General features: G+C 45.4%; 1 protein-coding gene across 1 annotated transcript; it reads left to right on the forward strand.

The window, feature by feature from the left end:
* The first annotated feature begins 1,623 nt into the window (after nt 1–1,623).
* On the forward strand, nt 1,624–10,266 carry TAGAP (T cell activation RhoGTPase activating protein). Its single transcript, XM_037521009.2, has 10 exons — nt 1,624–1,694; nt 2,165–2,260; nt 2,354–2,407; nt 2,689–2,755; nt 4,013–4,176; nt 4,752–4,913; nt 5,253–5,362; nt 6,760–6,955; nt 7,515–7,629; nt 8,256–10,266. Exons 1-10 carry the CDS (start codon nt 1,638–1,640, stop codon nt 9,497–9,499), a joined length of 2,265 nt encoding a protein of 754 aa, XP_037376906.1. The 5' UTR covers nt 1,624–1,637; the 3' UTR covers nt 9,500–10,266.
* The last annotated feature ends 3,591 nt before the right edge of the window (nt 10,267–13,857 follow it).

Consider the following 13,857-nt stretch of genomic DNA (forward strand, 5'->3'; position numbering starts at 1 on the left):
AGGGCTCACCTGTAATGCAGGGTCTCTATGGACAGAAAGAGGGTGGGACAGATTATTAGCAAAAGAAAATAGTATTTCAGGTAGGGCCTCCCCTGGTGGTGCAGGCGGTTGAGCACCAAGCTCTGAAGCTGTTCGCAGCCTCTGCAGCGCCAGTTCGATCCCGGCCGGCCGGCGAGGGTCCCACATGGCGCAGCAGACCTCACCTGTCTCGCCCGCTGCTCCCCTCAGCAGTGTACTTCATCTGTCTGCCTGTTCTGTTCCCCACTCTGTCACTGGTGAATCCTCTCACCCTCCCGCACATCTGGCCTGTACCCCGGTTCTTGTATGCATGAATAAATGAATCTTAAAAAAAAAAAATACTATTTCCCGTAAAAGAACCTTCCCACAGGTAAAGGAGGAGACTCCAGACTGATTGGCTTAGGGTGGCACTTTGCAAGAGGCTAAAACTGCTATGAAACCAGGTATAAAGTTTAGGTGGGGGCCCAGCATTTGGGGGTCTCTTCTTTGTGCTTTTATTTTTTTAACTTTTTTAAAAAGATTTATTTTATTTATTTATGCATACGAGATGTGTGGGGTGTAGGCCAGAGATGTGGGCGGAGGGGAGAGGATTCACCAGAGACAGAGTGGGGGGCAGAACAGGCGGATCTACTGAAACACACTAGTGGGGGGATCAGCGGGAGAGACAAGAGAGGTCCGCTGAGCCTTGTGGGTCAGCTCCCTGGCCGGGGATGGAACTCAGGCAGCAGTGGCTGGCTATAGCTTAATAGTGCTGAGACTTTAACCCCTGTCCACCAGGGAGGCCCCGCTTCTTTGTCCTTTTAAGCACACTTTACTGTGGGGGCGTTTGAGTCATTTTCTATAATGCCTTTTAGCCAGAGCAAAGACCAAACAGAGTCTCTTACTCAGGGGGTGCCCACAGCTGAAATTCTCAATCTCCTTCCTACTTTAAATTTAAATTGCTCATATCAAAGGACTATCTTGTTTGCTCTCCTTGCATGTCAAAAAGAGTTGATCTATAAATATTGGTGACTATAAATATTACTAATTTTGATGAAGGGTTAGGAAAAGGAGGGGTTCGGGGTGCCTCTAGTGGACACTCCTCCTCCTTCCAGGGGAAACTGACCTCACTTTGATGTTGGCCTTTCCTCGATTTCCTTGGAGGGACCACTTCCTATAGCCCCATCAAACTCTCCTGAGGGCTGGTGACTGATAAACAGTAGCGGGAGGAGTGACAGCCCCAGAACAGATAATCCCCCAAAAAGAGGCACCTGAAATTACCACTTTAGAAAATAAAACAATGTTTACGTACTGAATAACACAAATTCTCATTCACACATCCCACCTATGACATTCAGCAGACCCTTCACCTAAGGCCAGATGTCATCTTTTCCGACCCTAGTCGTTTGCAGATTTTTTTTTTACTTTGAAGTGGGAGATAAAAAAGAGGCAGAGCTGCCCTAAAAGGAATGAGGAAGTGAGAGCTCCCCCAAGCCTGCCGCTGTGTCATAGCCCATTATGAGCTTTCCGGTCTGTAACATCTGAATTTCCACCTGCCCGCCCCCTCTGGTTTATAACGCAGAACACGTGAAACTCGAGCTGCCAGTCTCCCGGCCACCAGTGGATTAGTAGCAGAGTTCATGCTGTTGCTCCCACTTTCCGGAGGTAACACAGCTCTGGCGGGAGCCTCTCCCAGGGTGAGTACCAGAAACTAACTTGGTAGAGAATGAGCCCCGAGGCCATCACTGGACAGAGACACATCCAACGGAAAGCTGCTAAGCAGTGGGGTGGCGATAACTGTTCTAGACTCGAACACGCGAGCCTTTGTTTCAGGGTGAAGTCTGCACGTTTGGGGGTAGGAATTCTGTGGGTGCTAGTTTTGTTTTATGTCGATGATGAATAGCATCCTAAGAATCGTTTTGTTTTCCTAGTGGGCTTAGATGAGAAAATCCAATCAAAGCAGTTAGTACAAGACTGGCATAGCCAGCATTCCAGATAGTATTAGTTGTTACCGTAGGTTCTTTTCAGATGACCTCTTCATGGGGAGGTGATGGATGAGTAAGAGAGTTTGGCATGGTGAAGATACCAGGTTTGAGTAACTTAGAGACAAATGAGTTCAGTTGCTGTTTAATAACATCTTATGTCTCCTCTTTACCCCCTCCGTTAGGATCTCTCGGAGGCAGAGCTAAGGTCCCACGGAGCAGAATTCACCTCTGGGGAGTCAACCCAAAGTCTAATGAAGTTAATAAGTAGCTGCAATGCTGTATGTACCCCCTCTTGCACTTATTAATTTATATTTTCTAAAGGCAAGAATCAAAAAAAATATTTCCTAATTTGATTTTTTTTCTTTTTTCAGTCAAAAACACTAAATGCCAATAATATGGAGACATTAATTGAATGTCAATCAGAGGTAAGAAAGCAATTTTTAAAATATTTTATCTGTACTATGAGAAGGTGGAAATTTTTATTTTGAGTATCATTTAGATTATTTGTCAGAGTAGAAAGTTAACACACTAAATACAGGAAATATATTAATTGGGATCTTATATGATGATCATTAAGTATTTAATATTGATTCTAAAAGGTAGAAAAACTACAGATTCTAAAGACTAATTTCAATATGGGTAAAAGGTTATATGTATTTTGTGGGGAAGAAAAAATTGTATTTAACTAAAATAAATATATTTGTAGGGTGATATCAAGGAACATCCTCTGTTGGTATCAAGTGAGAGTGAAGATAGTATATGCCAGCTGATTGGTGAGTTTTGAAAACATACTGATCTTTTATGTGTTAACGGCGAATGTTCTTGGTTTGCAAAACCACAGCCCTGTACTAGGAATTTTTTTTTTATAACTATTCTTTTAAAGACCGCAGAACATTAACACTTTGATGATAGACTTGCTCCAGCAACCTAGAAAATCTAAGTGGCTGATAGGAAAGATCCTCTGTACAGCCAATCCCCCAGCTCTCCAAGGGCTTTGTAGTGGGATTACAGAGCTCCTGGCCGTGGAAACGTACGCGCATATGAAAAATATGTGGTGCCTCTTCCTTCCCTAATGGAGAATGAATCTAAGAGCCTAGGAATCAATTGCAGCTGCTCTTAAATCACAAATTGCCCACCACGCAATCTTAATTTATTTTCATAATGTATTTCCTTAAAATATAAGCTTGCGCCATTTCTCCGGAGCTCTGAGGACAAGCCACTTTTCTATCCATTCTCTTCAACTTGGCAGTATAAGACATGTGGAAACATATACGGATGCATTTAGAAAACACAGGTTACATAATTGTGGCGGGAGGGGAAGGAGAGAGAGAAAATAGAGAAAGAGGGAAACTTATGAGATGCAATCCCCATTGCACACATGTTTTAGGATTTTGCAAGAAATATCATCCCCAATGGCCAGGTCCAGGTTCATGCCTTCCTGCAGCAATTTGTGCCCCTGTGCCCCTACCTCCCCGTTCTAAAGCAGCCACTGAGGAAAACCTGAAGGTGACTGCAGACAGAAGACTGTAGCTCTCTCTAGCGGTTGATGGGCGCTAGCTGCAGTTTGGTGGCCCACCCAGCCATGTCCCAAAATGATCTTGAGCAATTCAGTTCCTTTCTTTATAAGTTTCATTTTCTTCCCTAGTCACAGAAGAAATTAAAATAATCTACTTCACATCATAAATGTCTACAATAGTTATTAAGGTTGTTAAGCTGGTTGTTTATGACTGCAGTTAAGCTTTGCTAATTTTTTGTAGCAAACAGCTGGTGAAGACTAAAAACAGGAAAGGCGGGGCCTTTGAGCCTTGGTGTTGATATTTAGGGGCTGGTTGCCCTGGTAATGGTGTGGTTGTTTTTTCGGGTTGATTTTTCTAGATTAAGATTCATGCCCTTTGCAGTCTTCATTTTTCAAAATGATTCCCCCCAATTGTTGGCATCAAGCGCCTGATGAATTCCATTTTCTTACGTAGATCTTTGTTTATTAATATTTTAACTTAATTTTTCTCTTTGCTTTGTTTTCTTGGCTGTAGAGATTAAAAAGAGAAAGAAGGTGTTGTCCTGGCCCTCTCTGATGAGGAGACTTCCACTTTCCTCAGATTTTTCGGGAGCTTCAGAGCCAGAATTGAAAGCATCACTGTTTGATCAGCCCTTGTCTGTTATCTGTGATGATGATACACTCCCCAGACCCATCCAGGTAGGCAAGCACTTACATACTATGAGATGTGAAAAATCCTTGGGAAATCTCACCCTAAACTTGTTGGGGTCCCTCTTTAGTTTTTCCCACTTTGGGAAATGGCGTTTCACATACAAGTGCACACAGGAAAATCCTAACTGCCTAGATTCTATAAATTAAATGCATTGACCAATGAGCTAAAATTGATGGCCCCTCCATCCTCAGAATTCACAATTAAGAAGTCTGGAAATGTATAGCTTCTGAAAAATCAGCAGAGATTGGGTATAAAGTAAACACTCAAAATCCATGGTTTGTATGCAATGATTTGAAAGATGGGAGCCTGGAGTAATTTTAAAATATACAAAATTAGAGCTTTCACAATTTACCTACCACTTCTTAGAAAAATGGCAAGGTCATGAAAGACAGTTGTTAGCCACTGAGCTGAAAACAAATCTGGCATTTATAGTTTCTTGTTAATACTTAGTAAAATGGATTGCTCACTTTAATGGGGAGGATATTTTATGACAGATAAAGTTAGCTCCTCTACCTTCAAACCTAGAATAACCATGTCCTTATCCTATACCTGTTTCCTATAGGATATTCTCGCTATTCTGTACCTTAAAGGCCCTTCCACTGAAGGAATATTCAGAAAAGCAGCCAACGAGAAAGCCCGTAAAGAGCTAAAGGAAGAGCTCAATTCAGGAGGCATAGTGGATCTGGAAAGTCTGCCTGTGCACCTCCTGGCTGTTGTCCTTAAGGTGAGTTCTCAGCACCCAAGCCAAACAACCCGTCAATGCACTATGACTCGTTGACTCCCAGGAATAACAATATCATTTATTGGTTCTACACATCAATAAGCCCATTTTGGAGTTTTTTTTTTTTTAATAGATTAGAACATTTTCAATTTTTTTTTTAAATTTTTTTGTTTATTCATACAAGAACTGGGGTACAGGCCAGAGGTGTGGGGGGAGAGTGAGAGGATTCACCAGAGACAGAGTGGGAAGCAGAACAGGCAGACTGAGTGAAATGCACTGCTGAGGGGATCAAATGGCCCATCCTACAACACAAAGACCAACCGCTTCCCTCTCGCCCCCCAGGACTTCCTTAGGAGCATCCCCCAGAAGCTGCTCTCCTGTGACCTGTTCGAGGAGTGGATGGGCGCCCTGGAGAAGAAGAGCGAGGAGGGCAGGATTGAGGCCCTGAAGCAGTAAGTAGCCTGAGCATTCCAGAGGGGAGGCCCCACGACCGCCACCTTTGGGTTCCTCACATAACTGTCAAAGTGTTTCACCAAAAAATGGCAAGTTTAGGAAATCTGAGTGAAATTGTTCATCTGCTCCCAGAACAGAAATCAGGAGGTACTTTGGACATTGAAAAAAGAAGCATCAGCCAAATGAAAGTACTTTTTAGAAAGGAAGAAAGTAAACTTTGGTAGTCTCAAATCCCAAGAGGTGGGGGAGTCGTAAAGTATAAGTAATTCAAAAAGATATGAGACAAAATCTTAGATGAAAGCCTCAAAGTAGACAAAACAGCAGCATGTAAGAATTTGGGTTTTCCTTAACCTATGTAGGTTGCCATTATGCAGATGAGAATTCTCCAATAAAACATTCTCCAATAAAACACAGCCTCGAGGAAGGGGCTGCTTTCTTCACACAATTCCATTGCCTATTTCAAATCCTTATAACTAACCAAAGTAAGGACTAGTGAAAGCAATTTCCAGTGACAGCAAAGATAACTACATCTGTAAATCTATGTGTGATCTATTAGAGATGAATCTTAAATGACAACTTGAAAATATCATCACTTTTGCCAGATCCTGGGGAACTTTGTGTATGCGTTATAAACGTCCCACATCACTAAATATTTCCAAATGAAATATTCTTAGAATTGCAGACGCTAGTGTCTGTCCCTCGATAAAAAATCCTAAGATTTCACAGTAAGTTCCTACTTCAAGACAGAAACCCTTTCCTAATAATAACTTCTTACGAGAAATGAAAATGACCCAGTCACCATAACAGTGCTCGATAAAGTGAGACTTTACAAATGTAGTTATTGTTTGATACAGCACTGCTGATTGGTTGCTGTTTTTTCAACCCTGCCCTTAAAAACATCTATTCTCCATAAAGATTTCTCAGAAGGATATAGAAATGTGTCATCTTCACTTGATGAGCACAGTTCAAAAAAAGGCAACTGGTTTTACCAATCCCCCCTCACCCCCGCCACAAAAAACGACAGCCATACTGTGTCAGAAGCAGAAAGCCACCTGGCTAAGTTAAATGATCACAGCAAAATGATTTTCACGATGTTGTAACCGCTGCAGTTTAATGCAGGAGCCACTGCATCATGATTGGAGATACATGTAAATAATATAGGCTGTTCTTGCTGTGCCGTGTGTCCCTGGCATGCTGGGCCCCTGAGACCTCGTGGGGAGCCAGTTTCAGTCCGTGTCGGCCGCCGCTGGCAGGTCTGAATGAATATTGCACAGTTACTTGTGCAAATGCACCTTCCTCATTTTAGAGGAAGTCTGGCTTAAACAGAAACTCAACTGCTGCACGAGAGCTAGACCATGAGCAGCCTCTCACACCAGGCTCCTGATCTTGATTCTAGGGTTGCAGACCAGTTGCCCCGGCCCAACCTCCTGCTGCTCAAGCCCCTACTATCCATGCTCTACTGGATCAGCAAGAACTCCGAGACCAGCAAGATGGATGCCAGCAACCTTGCCATCTGCGTGGGACCCAGCATGCTGACCCGAGGCGATGCCCAGAGCCTGTCCTTAGAGGCCCAGAAAGACTTGAACCATAAGGTCTGCTCCTCTCTCTTGCTCCTGTCTCTTTCCTAACGTATAATCTCACCCACGTCAGCCAAAGCCAAGCTGGGCAATGGCTCTTAAGTGCTCCTCCTGACTCAGAAAAGGAGGTGCAGAGCACTCTGGCCACAGCTCCACTCTCCTGATGGATGAAACGGGTTGACCCTGAAGTGTCCTCTGTCGCCCTGGAAGGCAGGGGACATGCTGCAGGTGTTTGCAGCACTCCCTCTGGGTAGCAAAGCCCTTCCTCTTTTTTCCCTTTTGTGAATTGGACTCTGTGGCCCCCACTGCCAACGTGGGAAATTCCTTACTTCATCAAAACCTTTAGTTCCTTTAAAGACTTAAATTCTCGAAGGGAAAAATGCTTAACTCAACAGTAACGTGAACACACGTGACCATCGCCAATTTTCTGTCTCTCCAGGTCAATAAAGAGCTCTTAGGCTCCTTTGGGCATCTCCCAAAATTTGACCCTGCTCTATCCCCATTCTTTCCCTACTCAGCCTAAAAATCTAATAAAGATGTCTGTAGCTGACAGCCTGCTTCTTTCTCCTCACAGGTTAACACACTGGTGGAATTCCTCATCGATAACTGCCTTGAAATGTTTGGGGAGAACATTCTGGCACACTCCAGGATCACTTCTGATGACTCCCTGGAACACACTGACAGTTCAGGTATGGAATGTGCTGTTGACTGACGGTGATGGGGGGCGTCCCTGCCAGCGCACACATCTGCACCAGCTCTGTAAAATGTCTCTGCTGTTTGAAGCATCAGGTATCCTCACAAATCACCAAATCCGAGTAGACTCAAGTCCACAGGGAAGTTGCTAAGCATGAAAACTTAGCTCTGAACTTTTTCTGCCACATCTCTTCAGCCTGCAGACGCACAGCCTCCTGCGCCGAATCATGCGCAGCTAATGTTACCCGTTCACTGCAGCCTGCGGGCTGGGTGGAGGGAGACCTCTGTGTGTCTGTGAACTGGAATATTTGTCCATTAAAAGGGAAATTCTCTCCAGAAAGTGGGCCCAAGGGGTCCATCTTTAAACTGAAGGTTTTTTAAGTGGAAAGTTTTTTGTCTTTTCTCTCTCTTTCATTCTCATATTTCCTTTTCCTACTTCACCTCAAACTAGTAGATTTGAAAAGAAATACCACTTTATCGTGGCAGATCTCTTACCCAGCAAGCCCTAGAGGACCTTCACAAAATGGCCACGTGCCCTCATTGATGGAGTCGGGGGATGATGTTAAAATTTATTTCTGAAAGAAACTGTACAAGATGCTCAACTGTCCCTTCCCTCCCCCAGATGTGTCCACCCTGCAGAACGACTCAGCCTATGACAGCAATGACCCCGATGCCGAGGCCAGCAGCAGGGTCAGCTCTCCCGGCAGGCAGCCCCAGGCGGCCGCAGAGCCCAGGGACCTGCAGCAGACGTGGGAGCTGAGTCCGGAGTCCACGGCGAGTGCGGTGACCCGGCTGAGGAACGCGCTCGGCCACCCAGAGAGGAGCCACTCAGAACCCAGCGTGTGGTCCTCACTGGGCTGCCTGGAGGGCAGGGACCCGGCCCCCACGCTCCCCAGCAGCAACGCTGACCCCACCGTGGCACCTGCAGGTTCTGGATTGGAAAGTGAAGACCCCGAAGACCCATTCCCAGAGGAGGTGTTTCCTGCCAGTGAACGCAAACAGCAGGGACCACCCGGCCTGAGCAGGGAGAACGTGGCTCAGGACTCGGGGTCCCCGTGCGGCCTGGCGCCCAAAGCCCCGTCCAGCGGCTCTCTGGATGCCTCTTCTGAAGGCTCACCCCTGCCTTCTCCTGCCAGTCCCAAAAGAAATCTCTTCACCAGACACAGGTCTTTCACCAAGGGCGAGAAGAGCAAGCCCAGCAGAGAAATCAAAAAACACTCCATGTCGTTCTCCTTTGCCTCTCACAAGAGAGGGCTGACTAAGACCCCCAGCTTCAGCTCTGTGAAGTCCAAAGACGTCTCCAAAGACCAAGTCAGCAGGGGCTTCAAAAAGGAAATCCAGCTGGCTGGCCGGATCATTCGGGAAGGCTGGCCTGAGAGCCACAGCCACCCAGCTCTGGACTTCAGCCCCAGGCCCTGTGCCCTTTCCACAGAGGAGGTGTTCCGGCTGGTGGATGAGAGGAGCCCTGGAAAGCCACCCTCTTACCAGGAGGCCATCCGGTGCCGGGCACCCGAGCTTGCGGCCTGCGGGGGCCAGACGGTGGACAGCATGAGGGCCTGGATGCTCAGCCTGGAGGTCCAGCCACCACCCGCTCTACCCCATCTCCCCAGAGGGGAGTCAAGGACTCTGTGCAGTCAGGAGCCACTTGGCGGGCACAGGACTGAGAGCTGGGAACAGAAGGGAGCCGACTGCGCATCCACGGAGCCCACAGGCCATGTGACTGTCACACGGAGACCTGAGCTGCTCCGGCTCAGAACCCTGTCTGAGTCCAGACAGAAGAATAAGCAGGACTATCTGGTGCGGACCTGCAGTCAGCCGGTCTTTGAGGCCCACCAGCTCCTGTATGCCAGAGAATCCTACATCTAGGGAGCCAGCCAGATGCCACGGCCCAGCTCCTGGTGTCTCTGCACAGGCCTCACTCTGCAAAGAACTGCCTCTAGACTGTTTTCCAGAAAGTCGAGAATAAGCTCCTTCAGAAAAGTTGTGTCAAGCCCTCAGCAGAGGCAGCAACAGACACAACAGCCCTCAGGTGGAAGCTATGCCCTGAGCCCTGCACCCGTGGCAGGTGTACACAGGTATCCCAGGACGGCACCAGGTGCAGTGTCTCCACCGATGAGGACAGACTGTTTGTGAACTTGTAAATGACCTTGCTGTTGTCTGCCTCCTGCTGAACACTTTTCTATTGGTTGATGTTTACAGATTTTCTTTTTGTCTTTTTATGTTGCCTCAAATATCATGCTAATTTTCCACAAACTCCATTGAGGAGAAAATGTTTAAATGTCTGTTAGAAGTTTCCTCCAATAAGCAGCTTTGTGATAACCAATCACCACAGTAAGAAGAAAGATTGACCGGAATAGAGGTTAGGGTTTGGAGTCATGAGAGGCATGACTCTGTCATTGGAAATTTGTGAAAAATGCTTCAATATGTCCTTTTAATCTAATTTTAAGTTGGAATAGATGGGCTAAAATGCATCACATCATCATTATCTGAATTACAGCACTGTGATTCTTTGTAGTTCAGCGTTGTCTCATCCACACAAGTGGAGCAAATGGCTTTATGTGCTTGAAGGTCCTAGATAAACTTCAGCATTCCTCACTACAATAAATGCCTTCCTTACTTCAAAGTAAAAATGTTCTTTCTGACATGTTGCTGCCTCTCCTTGGGTTTATAGAAACCCACCAACACATCATTCACGCATTGCTTCATTCCACAGCATATGTTGGCACAAGAAGATGTGACCCAAATTCATAAGACCTGAGCCCATGCCCCAAAGGCGCCGCCGTGACCCAGGCAGGAATGGGCGAGCGTCCCTGTCTCCAGCTGAGAAACGAGGACGAGCACCACCCCGTGGCTATGGGAGGAAGACGACAGACAGCCCAGACTGCGCCCTCTGGGGAGAAAGGGCCGTGCCCAGCCCTCCTAGGCCCCCGGGGTGCAGTCCCAAAGCCTCTCTTACAAGAGCGCGGCCCGGGGTTGATGCTCTGCTGATGGCACTTTTAAAAGATTAATAACTGCTGAACAAGGGCCCCACGTTTTCATTTTGTGCTGCCCCCTGTAAGTTACCTGTCTGGCTGTTCACACCTTGGGACTTTCTAGTTGACTAACCCTTGCTGCATCCTGATCCTCTCCCTCCAGCCTTGCCCTAAATCCAGGCAGGAACTTTCTGGCTCAGCAATTTCTCTCACATCCCAGTGGCCAGAAAGGGCGCGGTTGCTCTTACCTGCAGGGAAGCCGAAGAAATAGGATGTCTTCAGGACACCCTACCCCTCGCAAACAAGCCAGTTGGTAAGATAGGAGGGGACACACTGGCCGGGAGCAGGGATTGTTGCCCTGGACACAGACCAAACAGGAGGGCTCATGGTCTCACATGACACCTACTCACTCAGCTGCCCTAGTGGTAAACTCGGCAGAGAGCACAGATTATTTATTATAATGAGACAACTGAAAATTTCAACACGACTAGCTATACTAGGAAGATGAGGCAGATATTGGGAGTATTTCAATTATTCATATGAACATCGTGGGAATTTTATTAATATTATTCAGGAGTCGTGGAAGTAAAATAAATTAATAAGAATTGACTGCCTGTAAGATACAGGACTTGTATAATGAATTTACAATCTAGGAGAAAAATAAGACGCCCTTAATGGCAGGGTTAGCTGTGGCAGAAATGGATGATCACTATAGGTCCTCCAGTAAATTTTAAGACACATTTCAAATTTAAATAAGCTTCCCAGATGACATGCCAAAGTCAGTAATGGAAGATGCCAGTCAAATGTAAGACATTTGAAACAGTCAGGAGAAGAGCCGGCAGGCATTCATTTACATGCTTGCAGCTTATCATCGTTGAGAAGGGAAGAGGGAAACTTCTGTTTCTCAGGTTTGCCAAAGAAGTATTTCTACCCAAGGGCCTCCCCGGTGGCGCAGTGGTTGAGCGCTGGGTTGCGAAGCTGCCCGCAGCCTCTGCAGCACCGGTTCAATCCCCGGCTGCTCCCCGGCCACGGGAGGAGGGTCCCACATGGTTCGCAGACCTCTCCTGCCGCCCGCTGCTCCCCTCAGCAGTGTACTTCGGTCCTTCTGCCTGCTCTGCTCCCCGCTCTGGCTCTGGTGAATTCTCTCACCCTCCCGCGCTTCTGACTGTACCCAGTGCTTGTATGAATGTATGTATAAATCAATCAATCAATCTTTAAAAAAAAAAAGTATTTCTACCCAATATTTTTTTAAAGATTTATTTATTTATGTATACAAGAACTGGGGTACAGGCCAGAGGTGTGGGGGGTGGTGAGAGGATTCACCAGAGACAGGGTGGGGAACAGAACAGGTAGATTGACTGAAATACACTGCTGAGGGGAGCAGCGGGAGAGACAGGAGAGGTCTGCTGCACCATGTGGGGTTGAGAGACACTGCTCAGGGGAGCAGTGGGATAAGATAGGAGAGGTCTGCTGCACCATGTGGGTTAGTTCCTTGGCCAGGGATCAATCTGGTGCTACAGTGGCTGCCAATAGCTTCATAGTGCTAAGACTTAACCCCTTGCACCACCAGGGAGACCCCCAACTAAAGATCTTTAAAAGTGTCTTTAAAAAATATATTATTCAGCATCATGATCAGACTTGCATTTAGCAAGGATACAAAAACAATTTACGTTAAAACCCTTTGTTGGAAATGCTTTCTACTTTACACAGAAAAGAAACTAAAATAGCTGTTATACCATTAGTCACAACACAGTCATGGAGTTTTTTGCCCATATACACGAGTATTTCTAGAACATGTCTGCTTTGGAGCAGTGAGGTGTTGTCACCACTGTGTTTGGCTGAGCTCACAAATCTGTTATGATCTGTAGCTTCCCTGTCCCTTCCTCCACCTCCCACCTACCATCCACCTAAAATCAGCCCCATCTTCGTTAACCAAACCTTTCCATAGCTCTCCAAAGGCTTTCTACCATAAACAAATTAACTACTATGAAATATATGTGTATATATGAAATATAGGTGTATATATAGATATGTACACTTTCAGAACCTGAGACATAGCTAAAGTGGTGTTCAGGTGAAAATGCTTGTGTTTACATAAAAAATAACTTCGTTGAAATTTTATATATTATTTCTAATAAGCCCTTTTGTCATCCTGAAATTACTAAAGTACTAAATTGTTGTCATGTTATGTTTGACAATAAAGGTGTGAGGAGGTCACTGTAAGAAGAAGTGAAGGATCATCAAGGGAGGAGCCATGACTTAGGAGGGAGGCCCCATCCTTTGCTATAGTAACAGGGATCAACCAAAACCTTCTTCAGGCTGCTGACACTTAACCTTGTACCTGGAGGACCAGACTGACCCATGCAGGCTGCCATTCTGAAAAGCATTCGTGTTCAAATAGGAAAAAAATCATCTTGTTTGAGAAATTTAAATCATGTGTGATACAAATCTGATTTTAGATAGGGCACTGTAAGCACAAACCTCTCTTCCTCTGTGTTTTGTAAGCCCAAGAAAAATGTAGAGAAAATAAGTGTAAAATATATGGGAAATAAAAATATTAAGGACAAAATGAGAAAAAAACGCACAAAGTGCCTTACAATATCTAACACATCAGCTATCCAATAAATGCTAGTTTTCTGTGTAAGCATAAAATTTAAATAGTTTCCCATACTCATTTATTTCATTTTTGTTACTTATTTCATATGGCAAGTAACTGTGAATGATAGAAAAATATGTATTGACAAATTGGCAAATTTACATGCTAACTATTGAAAGCATAAACCCAACACATTGCCTGTATTATCCAAACCTCCTTAAAAAACCTACACACTTTAAATCGATTTCTACCATTTAAGTAATTTCCAAAGAATATTCACTTATGACCTCAGAAATTGACAGGATCCAAAGTTCTTTCCTCACATCCCCTCACATTTCCCTATACAGGGAAAGTCACGTGAATGTAAGTGACTTACTTCTAGATATTTAGATAATTCAGTAGACTCTGGTTACAAATAGGGAAGAAAAGGGAAAATAAGGAAGCTATCTTAAAAAATATTTTCACAGTTGAAAACCAGACATGTCTTAAGTCCGAGGGGGAAGTGTCTTGACATCACTGGTTGGGACAAGACCAAGAGTCTCAATTACAGAGGTCATTTCTCGGGACACCTGTTTCCTCTGGTTTCTCCCTTTCCTTCGCTCCAGCAGTCTGTGCCCAACAGCAGCAGCTCTAGCAGATCCCTAAGCATCTCTATC

This window comes from Talpa occidentalis, unplaced genomic scaffold (genome assembly GCF_014898055.3).
Source record: "Talpa occidentalis isolate TD23 unplaced genomic scaffold, MPIMG_talOcc4v2.1 talOcc4.2, whole genome shotgun sequence".
Classification (NCBI taxonomy): Eukaryota; Metazoa; Chordata; class Mammalia; order Eulipotyphla; family Talpidae; genus Talpa; species Talpa occidentalis.